At 41.6% G+C, this 23,723-nt stretch overlaps 1 protein-coding gene across 1 annotated transcript; it reads right to left on the bottom strand.

Moving 5' to 3' along the window:
* Positions 1 to 3,667: 3,667 nt before the first annotated feature.
* Positions 3,668 to 23,477, bottom strand: upf3b (UPF3B regulator of nonsense mediated mRNA decay). Its single transcript, XM_070882821.1, has 10 exons — positions 23,252 to 23,477; positions 22,061 to 22,167; positions 18,852 to 18,958; positions 17,120 to 17,245; positions 14,412 to 14,525; positions 12,848 to 12,891; positions 12,532 to 12,723; positions 12,284 to 12,438; positions 6,811 to 7,114; positions 3,668 to 5,214 (listed from the first exon to the last, which is right to left on the bottom strand). Exons 1-10 carry the CDS (start codon positions 23,360 to 23,362, stop codon positions 5,047 to 5,049), a joined length of 1,428 nt encoding a protein of 475 aa, XP_070738922.1. The 5' UTR covers positions 23,363 to 23,477; the 3' UTR covers positions 3,668 to 5,046.
* Between the last annotated feature and the right edge of the window lie 246 nt (positions 23,478 to 23,723).

Below are 23,723 nucleotides of genomic sequence, written 5' to 3'. Positions count from 1 at the left end.
ATGTGAGGAAAGTGTGAGGATCCAAAAAAGACAAACCAGGTTATTTTCTTAATGGTGAGAAACTAGGACATCATAAATCATTAAAAGCTAATGGACAAAAAAAAAAATCGAAAAGGCTAATGGAATGCTGGCCTATCAGCTGTGGCTCAGTGGATAGCACTCTCACCTCGGAGTCCGAAGGTTGTGGGTTCAAGACCCACTCCAGGGACTTGAGCACACAAAAAAATCTAGGCTGTCACCTGTCACTCCAGTGCAGTGGTGAGGGAGAACTGCACTGTTGGAGGTGCAGTCTTTCGGAGGAGACATTAAACCGAGGCCCTATCTGCTCTCTCAAGTGGACATAAAAGATCCCATGGCACTATTTCGAAGAGTAGGGGAGTTATCCCTGGTGTCCTGGCCAATATTTATCCCTAAATCAACATAACAAAAAAAGATTCTCTGTTCATTATCACATTGCTGTTTGTGGGAGCTTGCTGTGCGCAAATTGGCTGCCGTGTTTCCCACATTACAATAGTGACTTCACTCCAAAAGTACTTAATTGGCTGTAAAGCGTTTTGAGACGTCCGGTGGCCGTGAAAGGCGCTATAGAAATGCAAGTCTTTCTTTATCTCAAGGGGCTAGAATAGAAAGTGGAGGAAGATATGATTCAGTTGTATAGTGCCTTGGTCCGACCCCACCTGGAGTAATGCGTTCAGCACTGTGCACCACATCTTGGGAAAGATATATTGGCCTGCAAAGGGGTGTAGTGCAGATTACATTTTAGAATGTAAACACGGAATGTCAATATAGAATAGCACATAATTATTGACAGAAGTTTCAGAGCACTACAATCAACGTACAAAATATGAATTTATATGAATCTTTTTAATCTTGTTTTTTTCCCTGCTCAATATCAGATTCAATAACTTGTGAACCATAGGGCTACAAAATTAATAGATTTAAAAAGCTGCCATCACTTAGAACCTTCCAAAGTTGCTTACTGAATTTCACTTACCTCTTCCCAGTAGAATTCTAGCTTAGATTAAATTCACTGACCACCCAATACCAGTTCACATTTTGATGTCTTTAGTTACCAGTTTCAAATTTCTTGTGTGTCCTGCTGTGTTTCTCTCAGCTCCTGTTGTTTTAGCTTAATGTTTCTTAGTTTAAAGCTACTGACTGACAGTTTCAGAAATAGTCACATTATCAGAAAATCTTTTTAATTGTTTTAATAAAGTGACAGAGAAAGGGATGGGGGGGGGGGGGCAGGGGAAAGAGAGGAGAGATGATGCTATGCAGAGATTTGAATAAGAGGATGAGAATTTTAAAATCAAGCATTGGTGAACCAGGAGCCATTGTAGGTCATTAGAGGTTCAATTCACTTATCTGACAAAGGTGTTCAAATTGGTCTCAAAATAGCTTTCTCTTCTCTCCAGATTTTCTCCTTTTATTTCTATTCTAAAAGTAGTAATTTATGCTGGGGTATGGTTCCACAGACATCAGCAGTCTTCTGGTTCCACACCTTGAGTGACTATTGTTTACATGTGAGCCTCGACAGTTTTAGTGGTTATTTGATTGAGAGAGGTGTTACTTATGTACGATCTTGTCCTCACCCAACATTCACAATGGTGGGTATTGGATACCAACTCGGAGCAAGATTGTCCCCAGGCAGGGTTGCAGAGGTCACAAATGTGTTTTCTGTTTTACTTGCTCTTAGTTCAGTTCTTCACTATCTGATTCTGACATAACATAAAATGTTCAAATCATTTACCAGACTAAAGTTTTTTAAATTCTTCCTGAATTTCCCTTCATGATTTTGAGGTACAGCAGGAATGTTTTCCTTCTTCTGTTTGATGGGTGGTAGTTGCCTTGACATTCAGGGACATTCATTTTGAGTTCAGCCACAGCGACGGTTTAGGTGGTGTATGCGTGTATGTGTGCTGCAGCTACCACAGATACAGGAGGAACCCTGGTAGGATACAAAAGATGTCTCTCCCTGTCGAAGCCACCAAGCAGAGGAATGATAAATTTTCTTCCCCTTCTGCCTGTTCTGTGGGAATGTTCTCCCCTTAGATCCATCACAAAGTTTCACTTTGCACCTTACTCTTTGTACCATAAACAGCCCCGCTTGATTAGCACCTCATCCACCATCAGCGCACCGTGGCTGCAGTGTGTACCATCTACAAGACGCACTGCAGCAACTCGCCAAGGCTTCTTCAGCAGCACTTCACAAACCCACGACCTCTACCACCTAGATGGACAAGGGCAGCAGGCGCATGGGAACCTCATCACCTGCAAGTTTCCGTCCAAGTTACACACCATCCTGGCTTGGAAATATATCGCCGTTCCTTCATCGCTGGGTCAAAATCCTGGAACTCCCTCCCCAACAGCACCATGGGAGTACCTTCACAAGGACACTTAACGGTTCAAGGCGGCGGCTCATCACCACCTTCTCAAAGGCAATTAGGGATGGGCAATAAATACTGCCCCTGCCAGTGATGCCGACATCCCAGGAATGAATATAAAAAAAAAGTGCAAGATAGGGAATGGTGGGGAAAGAGAGTGGTAGAAGAGAGAGAAAGGAAACCCAACACACCCATTGGATATTCCAATTTACATTCTGAGAAGTAAACCAGAGTCGTGTTAGCCTTCACACTTATGCCTAGCCTTGTGCAGCCAGCTGGCTGCAGTGTGCACAGGATGACATGTGGACCGCAGCCGTCAACTGCTGGGGTCTCGGGCACTTTGCCTTTGTATTCAATAATCACCAGGCAGAATTAGCGCTACTGATCACCCAGAGTTAAGCTGGAATTTTGAGCAGTGAGTTTACCCACCAAGAGATTAGCTGTCATAGCTACACTGATTTTGCCTACATGTGTAAAAGCCACCCCACCCACCCAAGTGCAATTGCACCAGAGATTCTGCACTCACTATTTGTGTAGGATTACAGCAGGGGTTTATTTGTTGGCTGCTGGCGACGGGATTCTTATGATTGGTGAATCCGCAGTATGGTTTCGATGAAGAGACACTGAAGGGGTGGGGATTTCTAGCCACAGCCTGGGATTTGCAGAGAGCATTTAATGGCTTTCTTGCCACATTTGCTTGGAGCCATGGTGCAGGGTGGTGATCCTTTCGCTCGTTACAGAAACAGCTTTCTGGGCTCAGCCGGTGAGAGTTTTACAGGAAATTGGTATCTAGGTCCAGAGTCTTCACCTTTGGGAGCCATGTGGGTCACAGTGCCACTAGGTTTGGTCACACCGTAAACTTCTATTGGTGAAGATGATACATTTGGCTTACATGGGGTTTTGAAAGAGCAAGTGGGGCGAAACCAATTCCTTTGGCAAGTGGGTCGGTAAAACAGAAGTCATAGATTTTAAATAACTGGCAAAAGCTCTAGAGGGGAAAGGAAAATACATTTCTGCAGATGGTTATTAAGATCTGGAACGCACTATTGGAAAGGATTGTACATTCCATAAGAACTTTTAAAAGGCAATTGGACATGTAATTGCAGAGGACTAATTTGCAGGGTTATGGGACTAAATTGGACAGCAAAGAGCCAGCACAGGTGTGATGGGCCAAATAGTCTCACTGCTGTGCTGCAAGATTCTATGATCATCTAGAAGGTCACTGGAATTAAAAAGGATGTTATTAAAACTGCTCATTTCTGATCAAAACAAAACTGCACGCATTTGGTCATTGGTATTTATTGATCGCAAGTTTTCAACACTGTTGAAAGTATAAACAATGCATGAAAAACAAAAGGAAATGCATAGTCTTGAGAATTAGTAAAAGTTTCAATTTTCTTCTGAAGGAATCGTTTCAGCAGTTCTTGGAATGTATGAACAGCTTTACAACCTTTCTGATGTAGCACAAAAAGTAAAACCAACTGAGTTTGCAGCTGCAAGTTGCTTTTTGTTTGATTGCAACAATTCCTCTGGACCCTGAAGATATGCGCAATGTCCACAAGATGTTAAAAAAAAACGTAAGGAACCAGCACTGTTGCAAATCAGGGATCAAGAAACAGGTTCAATATTCTCTTGGTTATTTTGCCACACATGATCCAATACTAGTTACACACATTAGAAATCAATCGTCAAAATAAAAGCACCGAACAGATTTATTTTATACACACACACACTGCCATGCTATCAGTGCCCTCTGCTGGTTGATGAGAGTGGCACTGCAAGAGACTTCCTAAGGCAATGAATGAATGGATAAGTTAAAAGCAAATTTTAATTTTTGATGACAAGCATGAGTAATTTCCAATAAGTTCGTATCTGTATTTTATATGTGGCTGAATGATGGGGTACTATTTGAGTCAAAAGAACTGGATTTGCACAGCGACAGATGAACAAAGTGAGATTTTTCAAGATCTTCCCTCCTACAGAAATCAATAGAAGTTCAGTAAATCGGTCTAAAGGGTAACCTCCACAGTCCCTTCAATATAAATTGCAACTGGTACTTTTTCCAGTTCTAGGTTATAGACAAGTCTAACCCTAAAATGCAGCACGCATGACAAGTGTGAAAGAGCAAATGCTATTTTTTTTCCCCCTGGGCCTCTTCATACATGCCACAAGTGAAAAGACCAATAAGGCCACTAAGAATTTGGTCTCATGCTATATGCTGTAGTTTATATTTTAAACTTACGACCCAGGTAAGTTATTAGCATTTGTTGATTTAATTCTGCTGCAGCATTTCCTTTACTTGCCTCTTGCCTACTGAAGCAAACGATGGGATGTCATTAACTCACATCAAAGCTGTTGGCTAGTACATTTTCGGAGTCACTAGCACCTGTCTAGTAAGCGCAACATCTAATTTACATCCCAGTTAATCTCCAACTGCAATAATCTTGCTCAGTGCCCGGTCACAATCGTGATGGCAAAAAAAAACCTCCATTCTTTTAAAAAAAAAGAGAAATTACCAGTTTCAAACATTTTATCTGACAAGCAAACTGCACCATCCTCGTTCTCCGAGCTCCTCTCCAATAAGGACACTTTTGGACTTCTCCTACACTCGGTCGGTGTACCGTGACTGCTCAACCCTTGAACGAAACAGCAGCCTTCTTTCTCATTCTTCATTCTCCTTTTCGGCAATATTCCCGGAAGCCTCAAGTTCCTCTTTATTCTCTTCATTTTCCTCTGGCGATTTCATGCAGCTCTCGCCGGACTTTGTGCACGTCACTACCCGGCTGCGGCTCCGAGCCCCTGGCTGGTAGAGCTGCATGGTCGGGCGGTCCTGGAAATTTAAAAAAAAAGTGCCACACAAAAAAAGTGAAACTATCCAGATGGATTGCACTTTTAAAAGTTGGATTAAATTCTGTAACATTTCAATATTATAAAATGCATTTTCTTCCATAAAAATATTTTAAGCACATTATGGGTGACCTTTCAAGAAGTTGGAAATCTTTTAGCCTTATGCAACCGAAATCAATGCAATAAAATCCAAAGAGCAAAGTGTACAATTTCTAATTATATTCCAGAGTAATACTCTCTAGGACTTTATGCAAGGCACACTGTAGAACAAGGCATCCTGTAATGCAACAAAACCACTAACACGTCAATCTTAGGCTGCTTAAAACAGGATATCTACACTGGATAAACTCAAAGACCAAATGATATACCCTAAAAAGGTATTCCTTACTATTGAATGAAGTGGATATTGCATTGCTTGGTTTCAATATCACCAGGGATTAGGATAAAAACTTAGCTTTCTATTAATAGCAATAAAATTTACCTAAACGTTTCAACACAACTAGGAATTTTAATGCAATCAAGCCAGCAATATTTTACTTATGATTAATTTTCACAGAATTATTTAGAGCAGGAGTTCAAGTATTTACTTAGCAATTTTATCTAGTGGCAGTCCACTTATTTATAAATCAAATTTGTAATTGCCTTGCACGGAAACCAAAAAAAAATACTTGTAAACAAGACATTTGATGTATCATGTTCTACTTTGATCAATGAAATGGCTCCAAGAGATTTAGGTGCGTTACCAACAGAAAAGATGGCAGACTATTATATTGGTCCTGAATTTGCGGTCGGTGGCTTCCCACGGAGAAATGCCTCCTATCGCAAATAGAATGCCCGTGTACAGAGTGGTCCGGGGAGGTATGGAGATTCACGGTCCTGGGCTTCTCCGTGTACCTGCAGGTAGTGGCCCACGTATCTCAGGGGCGCAGGCGGTTCGCAAGCATCCCGGGATCACGTGGGCCAGCCCAACCAATAAAAGATCCCCATTCATGCTTATGGGGAAATCCCATAAGCATGAATGGGGATAGCCCCAAAAATACATCTACTCATCAAATAAATAAAAAAAAACATCACATTTAAAATGCCATTTAATTAAATATTTAAAACAAATATAATTTTTTGAAAAATAAATTTAAATGTTTTAAAAGGGCTAAAACTAAACTTAACTTATTGTACAGGTATGTATAAATGATTGATAAAAATGTGCTTTTACGTTTTTTTTAAACTCTTAACGCTGATAAAAGCAGGCCTTACGCTTGCTTTTGCCAGCTGTAAAAATTTCACGGAAATTCACGTGAATGCCTGTTTCCTGGGGATGCAGATCATCTATCAGGAAAATTCTTGACAGATCATAAGTTCCGGGTTTTGGCACATGTGCTTTGCGCGCGAAAACCCGGAACTTGCGCGGCCCTTATGGGCGCATGCGCACCTCATAGAGGCCGCAAATTACAGCCCATTACATTTGCAACACAATTAAATTTAAAGCCCAGATGTCTTTATAGCGGTAGAAAGAATTCATCCTTTGATCTCTTGGTTTCAATTAGTTAACCCACATTTACTAAATGAAACATTCCTGTACCTTATTTCGGATACGTTCCTTTTTTGATGCAATATCCTCCTTCTTGTCTTCTTTTCCTTTCTCCAATTTGTCATAGCTTGATGCAATGTCCAAGCTTTCCTTTTTCCTGGCCTTTTCATTTGTTTGATCCTTTTCCTTCTTAATCTCTTCGTCTTTTTTTCTGAAAGGTTTGTCAGCCTCGCATCGTTCCCTTGGCTTCCGTCGTTCTTCGTCCTGGCGTTTCTGACGCTCTTTCTCCTTCAGCCTTCTCTCTCGTTCCCTTTCCTCTTTTTCCCGGTAGTCTCTTCCACCATCGTCTTCAATCCTGTCGGTCCAGACCAAAAAACTTATTCAAGGCTCAAAACAGAAACTCAAGGCTCAAAAACAGATTGTTTTGGGACGTGGTGGATCTTCCAAGGCTGCATGAATTGTTTTAAAACAGAGTGGCTCAATGGAATATTTCAGAGGGCATCAAGAGTCAAACAAGTAGCGAGAGACTGGAGACACATGTAGGCCAGACTGGGTAGGGGCACAAGTTTTCTTCCATGAAGAACATTAGTGAAGTAATTGGGTTTTTAAGCAACATTATGGTGGTTTCCCATCCATCTTTTTCTGATGCCAGCCAATAAATTACCAGATTTATTGAATTCACTTTCACAACATGCCATGCTGCGAATTGCATCTATCGACTCGGGATCAGTTCCTATGGACTGGAGGGTAGCTAATGTAGCACCACTTTTTAAAAAAAAGGGAGGGAGAGAGAAAGCAGGTAAGTATAGACCGGTTAGCCTGATATCAGTGGTGGGGAAAAATGTTGAAATCAATTATTAAAAGATGAAATAGCAGCGCATTTGGAAAGCAGTGACAGAATCGGTCCAAGTCAGCATGAATTTATGAAAGGGAAATCATGCTGGACAAATCTTCTGGAATTTTGTGAGGATGTAACGAGTAGAGTGGACAAGAGAGAACCAGTGGATATGGTGTATTTGGACTTTCAAAAGGCTTTTGACAAGGTCCCACACAAGAGATTGGTGTGCAAAATCAAAGCACATGGTATTGGGAGTAATATACTGACGTGGATAGAGAACTGGTTGGCAGACAGGAAGCAGAGAGTCGGGATAAACGGATCCTTTTCAGAATGGCAGGCAGTGACTAGTGGAGTGCCGCGGGGCTCAGTGATGGGACCCCAGCTCTTTACAATATACATCAATGATTTGGATGAAGGAATTGAGTGCAATATCTCCAACTTTGGTGATGACACTAAACTGGGTGGCGGTGTGAGCGGTGAGGGGGACGCTAAGAGACTGCAGGGTGACTTGGACAGGTTAGGTGAGAGGGCAAATGCATGGCAGATGCAGTATAATGTGGATAAATGTGAGGTTATCCACTTTGGGGGCAAAAACGCGAAGACAGATTATCTGAATAGTGGCAGATTAGGAAAAGGGGAGGTGCAACGAGACCTGGGTGTCATGGTTCATTGAAAGTTGGCACACAGGTACAGCAGGCGGTAAGGAAGGAAAATGGTATATTGGCCTTCATAGCTAGGGGATTTGAGTATAGGAGCAGGGAGGCCTTACCGCAGTTGTACAGGGCCTTGGTGAGGCCTCACCTGGAATATTGTGTTCAGTTTTGGTCTCCTAATCTGAGGAAGGACGTTCTTGCTATTGAGGGAGTGCAGCGAAGGTTCACCAGACTGATTCCCGTGATGGCAGGACTGACATATGAGGAGAGACTGGATCAACTGGGCCTGTATTCACTGGAGTTTAGAAGGATGAGAGGGGATCTCATAGAAACATACAAGATTCTGACGGGTTGGGACAGGTTAGATGCGGGAAGATTGTTTCCGATGTTGGGGAAGTTCAGAACCAGGGGACACAGTCTTAGGATAAGGAGTAGGCCATTTAGGACTGAGATGAGGAGAAACTTCTTCACTCAGAGAGTTGTTAAACTGTGGAATTCCCTGCCGCAGAGTGTTGTTGATGCCAACTCATTGGATATATTCAAGAGGGAGTAAGATATGGCCCTTACGGCTAAGGTGATCAAGGGGTATGGAGAGAAAGCAGGAAAGGGGTACTGAGGGAATGATCAACCATGATCTTATCGAATGGTGGTGCAGGCTCGAAGGGCCAAATGGCCTACTCCTGCACCTATTTTCTATGTTTCTATGTTACGGCCAATTCGTGCAAAAAGACTGATACTTTATTTTCTTGTAAGCCCATTATCTGGCAGCCAGATGAATAGATGTGCTGGTAAAAATTTTCATCTACTTGCATCTTTTCGGATGAGACGTTAAACCGAGGCCTCGTCTGCCTTCTCAGATGGATGTAAAAGATCCCATGGCACTACTTCGAAGAAATGCAGGGAGTTTATCCTGGTGTCCTGGCCAATATGTATCCCTCAACCAACATCACTAAAAGTGATCATTTGGTCATTTATTTATGGGACCTTCCTGTGCACAAATGGGCTACCGCATTTCCTACACACCACAGTGACTTAACTTTAAAAAGTACTTAATTTGGCTGTAAAGCATTTGGGACATCTGGTGCTTGTGAAAGACGCTATATCAATGCAAGTTCCTTCATTCACAGAACAAAATCCACTTGAATCATACCGTATTGATCTAGATAAGTGTTCTGAGTAGTTACCAGGTATCTGGTCCTTTTCCGCTACCACACTCTGAAGTCTCACCATAGTCTGATGCGTCAACAGACAAGTTTAAATTTCACACACTGCTCTGCAGTGCAACATGTTAGCAGTCCAGAGTGGCAAGATGCAGATCCGTGCCCACAAATCCTAACAGTCAAATACTTTTACACAGGAAGTGAGAAGGGAAAACAATACACAAGCCCAGTCACTCACACCAATAAAAACATTTCAAAAGATGCTTTGGCAGATGCTAGGGCATACCCCCCATTTTGTCGTCTTTGCTCGGAACAGATGCTCGACACAGAGAAAGAACAGAAAGATTATCCAAGATAACATGTGTGGTTGCCTGCTGAACAAGTTGCCTCAAGTTACACTGGAAGAAAAATATCAATAGACATCAGACAATGCATCACTTCTGAACTTATACAGGCAAGAAACCTATTTTAGAGCACTAGGTTCATGATGATAGTTCAGAATACACAATTCTGTAGGATTTATACCATCAAGTAACTCCTTGATTGCAGTGTACATGCAGACCATGGTCCAGAACTTAAAGAAGGGTAACTTTGAAGGTATGAGGCGTGAATTGGCTAGGATTGATTGGCGAATGATACTTGAGGGGTTGACTGTGGATGGGCAATGGCAGACATTTAGAGACTGCATGGATGAACTACAACAATTGCACATTCCTGTCTGGCATAAAAATAAAAAAGCGAAGGTGGGTCAACCGTGGCTATCTAGGGAAATCAGGGATAGTATTAAAGCCAAGGAAGTGGAATACAAATTGGCCAGAAATAGCAGCGAACCCGGAGACTGGGAGAAATTTAGAACTCAGCAGAGGAGGACAAAGGGTTTGATTAGGGCAGGGAAAATGGAGTACGAGAAGAAGCTTGCAGGGAACATTAAGACGGATTGCAAAAGTTTCTATAGATATGTAAAGAGAAAAAGGTTAGTAAAGACAAACGTAGGTCCCCTGCAGTCAGAATCAGGGGAAGTCATAACGGGGAACAAAGAAATGGCGGACCAATTGAACAAATACTTTGGTTCGGTATTCACTAAGGAGGACACTAACAATATTCTGGGTATAAGAAGGGTCAGAGGGTCTAGTAAGGAGGAGGAACTGAGGGAAATCCTTATTAGTCGGGAAATTGTGTTGGGGAAATTGATGGGATTGAAGGCCGATAAATCTCCAGGGCCTGATGGACTGCATCCCAGAGTACTTAAGGAGGTGGCCTTGGAAATAGCGGATGCATGGACAGTCATTTTCCAACATTCCATTGACTCTGGATCAGTTCCTATTGAGTGGAGGGTAGCCAATGTAACCCCACTTTTTAAAAAAGGAGGGAGAGAAAACAGGGAATTATAGACCGGTCAGCCTGACATCGGTAGTGGGTAAGATGATGGAATCAATTATTAAGGATGTCATAGCAGCGCATTTGGAAAGAGGTGACATGATAGGTCCAAGTCAGCATGGATTTGTGAAAGGGAAATCATGCTTGACAAATCTTCTGGAATTTTTTGAGGATGTTTCCAGTAGAGTGGACAAGGGAGTACCATTTGATGTGGTATATTTGGACTTTCATCAGAAGGCTTTCGACAAGGTTCCACACAAGAGATTAATGTTCAAAGTTAAAGCACATGGGATTGGGGGTAGTGTGCTGTCATGGATTATGAAATGGTTGTCAGACAGGAAGCAAAGAGTAGGAGTAAATGGGTACTTTTCAGAATGGCAGGCGGTGAGTAGTGGGGTACCGCAAGGTTCTGTGCTGGGGCCCCAGCTGTTTACATTGTATATTAATGATTTAGACGGGGGGATTAAATGTAGTATCTCCAAATTTTCGGATGACACTAAGTTAGGTGGCAGTGTGAGCTGCGAGGAGGATGCTATGAGGCTGCAGAGCGACTTGGATAGGTTAGGTGAGTGGGCAAATGCATGGCAGATGAAGTATAATGTGGATAAATGTTAGGTTGTCCACTTTGGTGGTAAAAACAGAGACAGACTATTATCTGAATGGTGACAGATTAGGAAAAGGGGAGGTGCAACGAGACCTGGGTGTCATGGTACATCAGTCATTGAAGGTTGGCATGCAGGTACAGCAGGCGGTTAAGAAAGCAAATGGCATGTTGGCCTTCATAGCGAGGGGATTTGAGTACAGGGGCAGGGAGGTGTTGCTACAGTTGTATAGGGCCTTGGTGAGGCCACACCTGGAGTATTGTGTACAGTTTTGGTCTCCTAACCCGAGGAAGGACATTCTTGTTATTGAGGGAGTGCAGCGAAGGTTCACCAGACTGATTCCCGGGATGGCGGGACTGACCTATCAAGAAAGACTAAATCAACTGGGCTTGTATTCACTGGAGTTCAGAAGAATGAGAGGGGACCTTATAGAAACGTTTAAAATTCTGATGGGTTTAAGACAGGTTAGATGCAGGAAGAATGTTCACAATGTTGGGGAAGTCCAGAACCAGGGGTCACAGTCTAAGGATAAGGGGTAAGCCATTTAGGACCGAGATGAGGAGAAACTTCTTCACCCAGAGAGTGGTGAACCTGTGGAATTCTTACCACAGAAAGTTGTTGAGGCCAATTCACCAAATATATTCAAAAAGGAGTTAGATGTAGTCCTTACTACTAGGGGGATCAAGGGGTATGGCAAGAAAGCAGGAATGGGGTACTGAAGTTGCATGTTCAGCCATTAACTCATTGAATGGCGGTGCAGGCTAGAAGGGCCGAATGGCCTACTCCTGCACCTATTTTCTATGACTACTCCAGCAGTGGGTAAGAAACCATGCATATTGCAGCAAACAACATGATTGGAAAGCGCACCAGTAAGTTTAATTTATCCTCACTCACTTCTTTCCTTTATCCTCCTTGATGGCACTTTCCAGGCGTTTTCCCTGTCCAGCGAAGGATCTGTCCTCTTTAGCTCTCTCTCTCTCCAGTTTCTTTACTTTGTCCTTTGGCTTTTCTAAACAGGAGTCATCCCCTTTATCTGGCTTCTTCAGAAGCTACAAAACCACAAGGATATTCTGCCGTTAGACATGTAAACATTTTTAAATAAGAAAGTAGCTTTGTAAGATTATGGGCATATTTTCGTGCACCTTTATCTTCGGTTCGTCCTTTGATCTCTCTTTGTCTTTATCAAATCCTTTTTCTAACATCTTCTTTTGTTTCTCTGCTTCTCTTCTTTTCCGCCTTTCGTCCTCTCTCCATTTTCTCCGTTCTTCTTCTCGGAGTCTCCTCTTTTCCAGCTCTCTTCTCCTCCTTTCTTCTCTTTTTTCCTCTCTTATTCTCTGGTGCAGGAGAGAATAGTGACACACAGTAGACAATTACAGACATATTTTGGATAAACTCAAAACTACTTTTTTAAAAAAAAGTCAAAACATGGGTAATCAAAGACAAAATGAGAGTCGTTACCTGCTTATTTTTCACATAGTCCAAAAGAGGTGTAGTTTTCTTAGCTGTTAAAAAGGAAAAAAATATTCCATTTACATTAATGCAAATAAACTTTTGCTTTGGAGTTCCTACAAAATTACAATAACACTGGAAAAACACTATACAGTACCAGCACTTGGGGGCAAATTGCTAATCAATACTAGTCCATCTAGTCATGAATTGAACAAATTAGTGTCAATGAGCCAGCATGCACAAAAGGTGATGGGTTTATTTGGGAGTGCGTAATTTCGTAGGAGGCAACACATTTATTACCCAACGCTTGTTGCCATGTCAACTGAGCGACTTGCTAGGACACTTCAGAGGGCATCAAGAGCCAACCAGTTAGTGTGGACTAGAGTCACACGTCATTCCATATACAGGGTATGGTAGCATAGTGGTTATGTTACTGGACTAGTAATCCGGAGACACCAGTTCAAATCCTGCCACAGCAGCTGTGGAATTTTAATTCAGTTAATTAAATCAATCTGGAATTTAAAAAAAAGTATCAGCAATGGTGACCATGAAACTAGCAGATTGTCATAAAAACCCATCAGGGAAGGAAACCTGCTGTCCTTATCCAGTCTGGCCTATACATGACTCCAGACCCACAGCAATGTGGTTGACTTTGAAATGGCCGAGGAAGCCACTCAGTTATACCAAACCTGTGACTATGTGAGTAACTTCACCACAGGACTGCAGCGGTTCAAGAAGGCAGCTCACCACCACCTTTAGGGCAATTAGGGATGGGCAATAAATGCTGGCCTTGCCAGTGACACCCACATCCTGTAAATGAAAAAATAAAAAAATAAAAAATTCCAGACTGGGTAGAGGTGGCAGATTCCCTTCCTTGAAGAGGATTAGTGAATCAGTTGGGCTAAACTATTGGAATGTCATATTTTCTGGTGCCACATAAATTCCCAGATTTACTGAATTCAATTCACGCTAAGATTTGAATTCATAACCTTGCAGTTGCTAGTCCAGTACCATATTCACTATACTGAATTTGTGGTTTTGAATTTCAGCAGGAAAACGGAATACAAGACAAGGATAGAAAAAAAAAGGGAAAGATGCTTGAAAATAACTCAAATGGCATCCATGGAAGATGTTCACAGTCACTGATTACGCAGGCATTATAATGACTATATGCATTTTGGCCTCTTATTAAATGACCAAACTTTTATCAGGCAGGCTAGAATGATGTGATCCGATGGACATCTATAAGATTGATCAAGGACACATCACGAGCCATGAACCAAGATCGTTAACTTTAACAAAAAAAAAATCAAGTCAATCAGCGTAGCCCTACTTTAGGGATCTTCATTACATTTGTAAACTTACTCAAAACAATTACTAAAATAAAATTTTAATATATGGAGTAAAAGGTTTCCGCATTAAGATTAAAGAGCATATGATTAGCAAATGAACTCTGCAATAATTTACAGGATCAAATTCTGCAACCATTATTTGAATCTACAGATTTTTACAGTCAGAGCAGGTAAACAGGTGACAGCTCGGAAACGGAGCAGACTTAAACAATCCTATTTACCCGCTAGCTCTTTTGTTTTAGCTTCGATTTCCTCCAGAAGTGTTTCGGGATTGTTTGAATTTTTCTCATCATCCGCGTTATTGTAACTCTCCAAAAACTTTTTATATTCAGGATCTGGTAAAAAGAATACAAACAAATGGAAAAAAAATTCAACCAATTCTAAAATAAACACAAATCAAGACTCCAAATAAGCTGCTCCTTCCCTGAAAAAAAAAACACATTTCCAGGAAGGGTTCCCTGTGGGACAACACGTCACCTCACGTCCCCTCAGCACCTTTCCAAAGCAGCAAGGCTAAACAGCAGAGGATTGAACCCATATTCCAAGGTATCACACATTGACGCTCAAGGTGTACCACCACTCAAGATCAGTTTAATTGTAGTTATTATGCTTCTTTTAAACAATCCAAAATGCCAGTTTAGAGGAAAAAAAAGCTAAATGCCAATATTTTTGGTTGTTAACCCTTTCAGTAATACTTTTGCACACAATATACATTTTTTGTGTTTGTTTATTTGGACAGCTTTGTGCATCGTCCTGAGTTAATTGATCTCAGTCTGGGGCAACGGTTAAGGCACTACAATAGAAACAAAAAATGCTGGAAAAACTCAGCAGGTCAGGCATATGTGGAGCAAGAAACAGAGTAAACTTTTCAGGGCACTGACCTTCCACCTGAAACATTAACTCGGTTTCTCGCTCCAAAGCAACTGCCTGAGCTGCTGAGTATTTCCAGCATTTTCTATTTTTATTTCAGATTGCCAACATCCGCAGCATTTTGCTTTTGGGTTAAGGCACTACAACTGGCTTCAGTGCCTCTGGATTAGGCATGGGGAAGATTAACAAGGGACTGTGCTCACGACTGCTAGGTGCACTTTTGTCCAGAGACAGGCTGAGCTGGTCTATGATTCCCACCACCTCGACAGTCCTCCAGCTCTCACTAAAAGCTCGTGTGTGAATAATGTCCACTTGGAGAAAGCCAAAGGGAAGCTGGCACCCATCTCCGCAGCCCGGTAAGAAACAAATGCCTTCAGTAGGAGAGGGTGCAGGAGAAAACTGGGCAAGAGAAGTTGCTTTAAGGAATTGTTATGTAGGTTTTGAAAACTTGCTCCAAGTCCAGTTTACATTTGCATTAAAAAATTTGCACAATATATCTCTAGATAGGATAGTAGAAAACTATCTGTCCATATTTTCTAAAAAAGGAAGAAGATAACATTTTAAAACTTGGTGAAATGCTTATTTTCAACTGAAACTGTAACTGATTTTTTAAAATGACAAATATGTGCAAAGATGTCCTGTGTGCACTGGCGTCATGAAATCGCAAATCTATTTAAGAAAAAAAGACTTGCATTTATATAGCTTATTTCACAACGTCAGGACATTCCAAAGCGCTTCATAACCAATTAAGTACTCGGAGTGTTGTCACTGTTACAATGTAGGAAACACAGCAGCCAATTTGCATGCAGCAAGCTTCCACAAATAACAAAAAAAATGAGCAGAAAATTTGTTTATAGTGATGTTAGATGAGGAATAAATATTGGGCAGGGAACCGGGGAGAAATCCCCTGCTCTTCGTCGCAATAGTGCCATGGGATCTTTTACATCCACCTGGGAGGGCAAATGGGGCCCTCAGTTTAACGTCTCATCCGAAAGACAGCACCTCTGACAGTGCAGCACTCCCTCAGTATTGCACTGGAATTTGTGCCCACAACCTTCTGACTCAAGAGGAGAGAGTGCTACCCACTGAACCACAGCATATAAAAAAAAAAGACGTTGACAATTTCATGAAAATTATAAGCAAAATCATCCCCCCCCCCACCCCAAATTGGTATAATTGCAATAAAAAAAAAGTGTATTACTTTAATAAATTTCAACAGCAGTCAGCATAGTGACTATAACACAGAGCACCGACAACTCACTAAGAGACCAGAATCCCAACAGATTCCATTTTGGCTTCTCTAAACAAAAACCCTTTTCACACAGCTTCCTTCAGCCAAGAGGAGGGCAGCCCAGACAATTCTCTCCAACTACCAGCAATACTGATCCTAGAGTAGCTACAGGATGCCTTGTGTTGTACCAGGAGACCTGGAACAAAACCATCTTCCATTAAGAGCGCTGTTAATACAAGACATACAGTCAAGTGGTCTAGCTTAAAGAAAAAAATAAACTCTTGACAACGTCAGAGCTCTGGAACATGAACCAGCAACATCTGTATTAACAAAGTAATGGTGCATCCAAGGTCATTTGGTTTAAAAATAGATCTTGTCCATTACTCTGCAGATTAAATAGCAAAGCATGAGAGATTAACTAAAATTATAAAAGGTTTGAAATTCTACTAAAATCAATATATCCATCAGTTCCACACCAACTCCCCCCCACCCCACATGAATTGTTCTGTAGCCATTTCCCAGCTAGAACATCAGCTTTTCCTTAAACAAGTGGAATAAAAATTAGCTCAGCAAAAAGGAGTTTAGGGATAGATTGAAAGAACGGGGCACGATATGGAATCCAGCTTTTAACCCAGTAAGGTTACACAATACACTAAACACATCCCCTACGAGGGGACAGAACAATAGCGATAACTAAGGAGTAGATTACACCCTTCACATCTAGCTGAAGAACATGAAATCAGAAACAAAATGGAATAATAGGCACAAGACAATAACAGTTTACGATAAAATGTTTACATTGTAAAAAGTAATATAGGCACTCCATACCATCGCTAAAGTGTATATAGTCCGCACCATCTTCAATAGTTCCCACTTTCGCATCTTTTTTCTTGCTCTTCTTTTTGGGAATTTTCTGAAATGGGGCAAATTCTACAATAGCAGGGTACTCCTGGCCTATTGGCAGGAAACAAATAAAAAAGATTCTTAATTAAGAATGGATCGAACTAAGCTCCAGCAAAAATATGTTTTTAAATTCATAAACAAGTAGGATGGAGACCAGATCAGTCTGTCCAAAAAAAAGTTAACCTTTTCTATTTAGATCCATTAGTCAGACTATGCAGAAATTTTAACGAGTAAATCATAATACATTGAAAAATGTAAAAAAGGTAATGGAGTATGTTGTGCCAGCTCAGTATTGTTCCTTACAGTGTGCAGTAATACTCACTAACGTCGCAACCACAGCAAGTTCCTCTCACATGCAAAATAAATCCAGTTACACAATGCTAACAGTAAAACATTCTTTATGGTCATATGTAAAGGATTCCTTTTAAAAAATGAAATTGACTGTGTGCCTGCCAGAACAATGTCTGTCTGTTCCATGGTGCAACTCCATTCTCTGATGTGTTCCACGTCTACTGGTGGAAGTATAGTAAAAGCAACATAATAAAGCTAGACTGATCGGTACACTTAACTGAAAAAAATTAAACTCTTCTACTTAACATTTCCTCACACCAGTGGTTTACAATTGCGACACTCAGCGCGCCAATCCTTTGATAAAATGTACCGTGGCACTTTAGGGCAATCATGCAAACATAAATAGGAGCAGAAGTAGGCCATTAGGCCCCTCGAGCCTGCTCCGCCATTCAATAGGATCATGACTGATCGGATCTTGGGCTCAGCTCCACTTCCCTGCCCGGCCTGCTCCCTATAACCCTTATCGTTCAAAAATCTGTATCTCCACCTTAAATATATTCAATGACTCAGCCTCAACAGCTCTCTGGGGCAGAGAATTCCACAGATTTATGACCGAGAAGAAATTCCTCCTCATCTCAATTCTAAATGGGCGGCCCCTTATTCTGAAATTATGCACCCTACTTCTAGATTCCCCCACAAGGGGCAACATCCGCTCTGCATCTACCCTGTCGAGCCCCCTCAGCAACTTATGTTTCAATAAGATCACCTCTCATTCTTCTAAACTCCAATGAGTATAGGCCCAACCTTTCTTAAGTCAACCCCTTCATCTCAGGAATCAACCTAGTGAACCTTCTCTGAACTGTCTTCAATGAAAGTATATCCTTCCTCAAATAAGGAGACCAAAAAGAGAAACTTTTCATAGTAATTGGATGCTTTAAAAGCACAGCATTAAAATGTGATCACAGTAGTACTCACTACTAGATTATACTACAGGAGGAAATCTCAAAATCAATATTCCTTTAAGCAATAAAACTATTAAAAAAGAATCATTATTCAACATTCCCTCCCCATTTATTTTGTTTGATTTAAATGGAAAATGTTTGTTCAGTAATAAGAAATACTAATGACAAAGGGAACTTAAGAGATGTTTCTGTGTCTAATGTCAAGCTTCTGTGAATGAGCAGATTACGGAGTTGTTTTCCTCATCCCTGTTGCATCAGTTGTTGTTAAAAGCTTTTTAAAAAAAAAAGGAAATATCAAAAATAAAGACACACAATTCCTTACAATACATTTTTGAAACCAATTAAAGAAAGCAAACGAGGAGGTACCGACAATGCACAGACGTAGAGTGTTTAAAATACCATACCTTTGCTATCAATGAAGACATAGCCATCAAATTGATCCCTGAAGAGGACAATGTCCTCTTGGTTTTTAAAGTTGATGTACGCTCTAGAAAATATGTGGGGAAATAAACTGTAGGGAAAAAAAAAAGAGATTTTACATAGGAAATCATTTTAAACGGTGCAATTAACCTCCATTGTTTTGAGAGACTATGGCAGTCAATAGTTATGCTTTCAGTAACCTGTACAGCAGAATTTTTCCCTCGTTATAGCCAGATTAAGTTTTACACATTTATTGTGGCTCAGAAATTGAACTCAGACCCAACATAAAAGACCCGAACTGCAACATAAATTTAGGGTTAAACTCAATAAAGGCTGAAATTTATTGATCGTAAAAAAATTAAACCACTACAGTTGGAATTTCCCCAACAGGTCAGCCAAACCGACTCGTGTTACGCCTCCATGAAACAAGAAATACTTAGAAAAATCCCACTTGTGAGCATCATCTAGCATTTCGGAAAGTTTAAATCCAGAAATGGCTGCCCACAAATCAGGTTGATTGCGACCACAAAGTTCTATACCATGTTCAGACCATCATTGCAAGCAAAAGTGCAGAGGTGTTGCCCACTGGGAGTCAAAATAAGTGTCACTCAGTCAGCACTAGGTTTAACAATCGGTGTGACACATTGTCCACTCATCACTGTGCTACACCTTTTTTTTTTGGAGCATAGGAGGACTCCGAAAATACCAATTTAATCAGAGGAGATCTTGGTTTCAGACTGCAGTTATGCTGTTCTATTGGTCAGAGACCAGTAGCTGTAGAGTGTGAAGTGCAGCCAGCAGTGCCCAAGCTGAGCCGGTGCACAAATCATACTTGGTCTGCCAGGAGATAACTCTGTGCATGTATTTTTACATGTATGTGCAGAGAGCCATGTTTTAATGTTAAGAGTTGGTGGGAGCAGTCTCTTATTATATATAGTCTTGTTAAGGTTCAATTGTACTGTCCTTCACACGGTGCCAAGCACGGGTTTATTAATTGTACAAGACAGCAACTTGAAGGGTTTATTGCATTCAATAGACAGACTGGGATCTGACTTAAGGAGTTATGCTGCCAGTTGTATTGGTGCGTACCCAAAATTGTCCTGCAGCCTCTCAGGCTTGTGACCAATGCAATCTTACAATTGTTTCAACGCACATGTGCAAATCAAACTCTAGTGTGTCTCAATGGGGTTCAAAGATTTCATCAACTGACCAACACCATGAGGTAATGCATTCGGGGAGGGCTAACAAGGAAAGGGAATACACATTAAATAGTAGGACATTGAGAAGTGTAGAGCAACAAACGGACCTGAGAGTGCATGTCCATAGATCCCCGAAGGTGGCAGGCCAGGTGGATAAGGTGGTTAAGAAGGCATCCGGAATGCTTGCCTTTATTAGCCGAGGCATAGAATATGAGCAGGTGGGTTATGCTTGAACTGTATAGAACACTGGTTAGGCCACAGCTGGAGTACTGCGTGCAGTTCTGGTCACCACATTAAAAGGAAGGACGTGATTGCACTGGAGAGGGTAGAGGAAATTTACGAGGATGTTGCCGGGAGTGGAGAATCTTAGCTATGAGGACAGATTGAATAGGCTTGGTTTGTTTCCCTTGAAACAGAGAAGGCTGAGGGGAGACTTCATGGAGGTGTATAAAATTATGAGGGGCCTATAGAAAAGACCTATTTCCCTTTGCAGAGGGGTCAACAACCAGGGTGCATAAATTTAAAGTCATTGGTAGAAGGTTTAGAGGGAATTTGAGGGGAAATGTCTTCACGCAGAGGGTTGTGGGGGTCTGGAACTCACTAACTGAAAGGGTGGTCTGAAGCAGAAACCCTTACCACATTTTAAAAGTACTTGGATGTGCACTTGAAGTGCTGTAACCTGCAGGGTTACGGACCTAGAGCTGGAAAGTGGGATTAGGCTGGATAGCCTCTTGTTGGCCGGCACGGACACGATAAGCCGAAATAGCCTCCTTCCGTGCTGTAAACTTCTATGATTCTATGAATATAGCATCATAACATTTGCACTTGACCAATACCACACGAGGGTAATAAGAACATAAGAAATAGGAGCAGGAGTAGGCCATAAGGCCCCTCGAACCTGCTCCGCCATTCAATAAGATCATGGCTAATCTGATCATGGACTCAGCCCCACTTCCCTGCCCACTTCCCATAACCCCTTATTCCCTTATCGTTTAAGAAACTGTCTATTTCTGTCTTAAATTTATTTAATGCCCAGCTTCCACAGCTCTCTGATGCAGCGAATTCCATTGATTCACAACCCTCAGAAGAAATTTCTCCTCATCTCAGTTCTAAATGGGCAGCCCTTTATTCTAAGATCATGCCCTCTCGGTCTAGTCTCCCCCACCAGTGGAAACATCCTCTCTGCATTCACCTTGTCAAGCCCCCTCATAATCTTATACGTTTCGATAAGATCACCTCTCATTCTTCTGAATTCCAATAAGTAGAAGCCCAACCTACTCAACCTTTCCTCATAAGTTAACCCACTTATCCCCAGGATCAACCTAGTGAACCTTCTCCGAACTGCCTCCACAGCAAGTATATCCTTTCGTAAATATGTAAACCAAAACTGCACGCAGTATTCCAGGTGTGGCCTCACCAATTCTCTGTACAGCTGTAACAAGACTTTCCTGCTTTTATGCTCCATGCCCTTTGCAATAAAGGCCAAGATTCCATTGGCCTTCCTGATCACTTTCTGTAACTACATACTATCCTTTTGTGTTTCATGCACAAGTACCCCTAGGTCCCGCTGTACTGCAGCACTTTGCAATCTTTCTCCATTTAAATAATAACTTACTCTTTGATTTTTCCTGCCAAAATGCATGACCTCACACTTTCCAACATTATACTGCATCTGCCAAATTCTTGCCTACTCACTTAGCCTGTCTATGTCCTCCTCACACATTACACTTCCTCCCATCTTTGTATCATCAGCAAACTTGGCTAGATTCCACTCAGTCCCCTCTTCCAAGTCATTAATATAGATTGTAAATAGTTGGGATCCCAGCACTGATCCCTGCAGCACCCCACTAGTTACTTGGTTAAGGTTGAGCCCATCAACACAGATAAGAGCTTAAGGAACACAAAGGCCACTCCCTCTGATTTTTAATCCAGTTGATAATGTGGCCCTTGTGATTTTAAAAAGTGATACAATCCTGTTTATAGTAACTAGTTACCTTGAATTGGTAGAAAAAAACTCAAAGTAATCATGCTCAGGTAATGGAGCAAGTTGCTCTTCTAACTGTTCTTTTGTCAGACTGGGAGGCAAACGACGGACCACCACCTAGTGGGTAAAGGCAATTAAAATATCAGCTACTTCTTTAAAAAAATATATTATTATATATATATAAAAAAAATATTATATATATATATAAACACTGCACTTATATCATTAAAACAATTTAAAAAATAGCAAAATATGAACATCCAAATTACTGAAACACAGGAAAGATTGTTATAGTTTTGCAACAGATATTTTGATGGCCCTACTGCAGTCCTTCGGACCCCATCTGCCCTCTCAGGTGGACACAAAAGATCCCATGGCACTATGTCGAAGAAGAGCAGGGGAGTTATCCCTCGTGTTGTGACCAATATTTATCCGTCAATCAACATCACTAAAACAGATTATCTGCTCAGTATTACATTGCTGTTTGAGAGAGCTTGCTGTGCGCAAATTGGCTGCCATGTTTCCTATATTACAAGTGACTACACTTCAAAAAGTACTTCATTGGCTTTAAAGGGACGTCTGGTGGTCATGAAAGGCACTATATAAATGCAAGTTTGTCAGTAAATTACCATTAAAGACCCAAGTAACACAAACAATTATTTAAAGGGGAATCTTACCATCAGGATCATTTAAACATTGCAAATATTTATTTTTAAAGAATCAGTTTAAACAGCAAAACTACCGAAGGCAAATCTGCAGCAGTTGGAGAACTGATCAGTCGAGACACAGATTAAACTCTAGGATGACTCCACAGATGCCGTCTGCCCTGATTATTTCCAGCATTTTCTGTTTTTATTTCAGATTTCCAGCATCCGCAATATTTTGTTGTTAGGCTCGTATTATTGTTGTCGCATAAAAGTGCATTTCTCACATGAATCACTTACAATAACAAAGCAGCATCGATTAGAATGATGTGCCTATAAAAACAAGTAACGCTGCTGGAAGAAACCAGGGACTTCCAGAAAACAACCTCGGAATTGTTGTATCGCAACTTTAGAACTGAGGACATGGTTCTAATTTACAAAGCTGAACATGGGATTGTTAGCAAGAAGGTGTGTGATGAAACAGCCAGCCATTTGGGTGGACATTGCATCCTAAAGCTGGCTCTGTCCCACTCAGGCCTGCTGCTGACTTCACCAACCTTGGTCAAGGCCTCTTTCTTCTCCTTTTTCTCGGGTCTCTCGGCCCTCTCCTCATACTTAACATCGACTTTCTTATCGCGGGGTTTAGTATTCTCCTTGTCTTCCTTCATGACTGAAATGACGATCGCTACCCTGCACAGACACAAGGCCTCTTCTTCCTTCCCCACTCGTTTGCTCGCTCCGCCTGCAGCGGGACCTGGACTTGTCGTTCCTTGTTCCGTCACTCACACCCGCCTCCTTTTCTGATTGGTGGGCGGAGGGGCGGGATCAAGGCTGGCAAGTTGCCGTGAGATTTGAACCGTGCGGGGAGAGGGGGGGGGGCGTGTCTCTTCCTCCGCCTGCGGTGTGTGTGAGGTAGCGGCGGCGGCGCGCACGTGTGAGTTCTGGTGATTTTTTTTCCCGCAGCGTGCGTGTGACCGTGCTCGCCGTTTCTACGCATGCTCGCGGTGCCCCCCTGCGCACCCGACACTT

This window comes from Pristiophorus japonicus, chromosome 6 (genome assembly GCF_044704955.1).
Source record: "Pristiophorus japonicus isolate sPriJap1 chromosome 6, sPriJap1.hap1, whole genome shotgun sequence".
Classification (NCBI taxonomy): Eukaryota; Metazoa; Chordata; class Chondrichthyes; family Pristiophoridae; genus Pristiophorus; species Pristiophorus japonicus.
This window is presented reverse-complemented; position numbering and strand designations above follow the sequence as displayed.

What these genes read in the sequence shown, in the direction of transcription:
- upf3b (XM_070882821.1), bottom strand. Translation starts at nt 23,362, where the DNA reads ATGAAGGAAGACAAGGAGAATACTAAACCCCGCGATAAGAAAGTCGAT. An exon ending in TGTCTTCATTGATAGCAAAG is followed by an intron (nt 17,246 to 18,851) that starts GTATGGTATTTT and finishes TCCTGCCAATAG; the next exon opens with GCCAGGAGTACCCTGCTATT. An exon ending in AGGAACGTATCCGAAATAAG is followed by an intron (nt 5,215 to 6,810) that starts GTACAGGAATGT and finishes TTAAATTTCCAG; the next exon opens with GACCGCCCGACCATGCAGCT.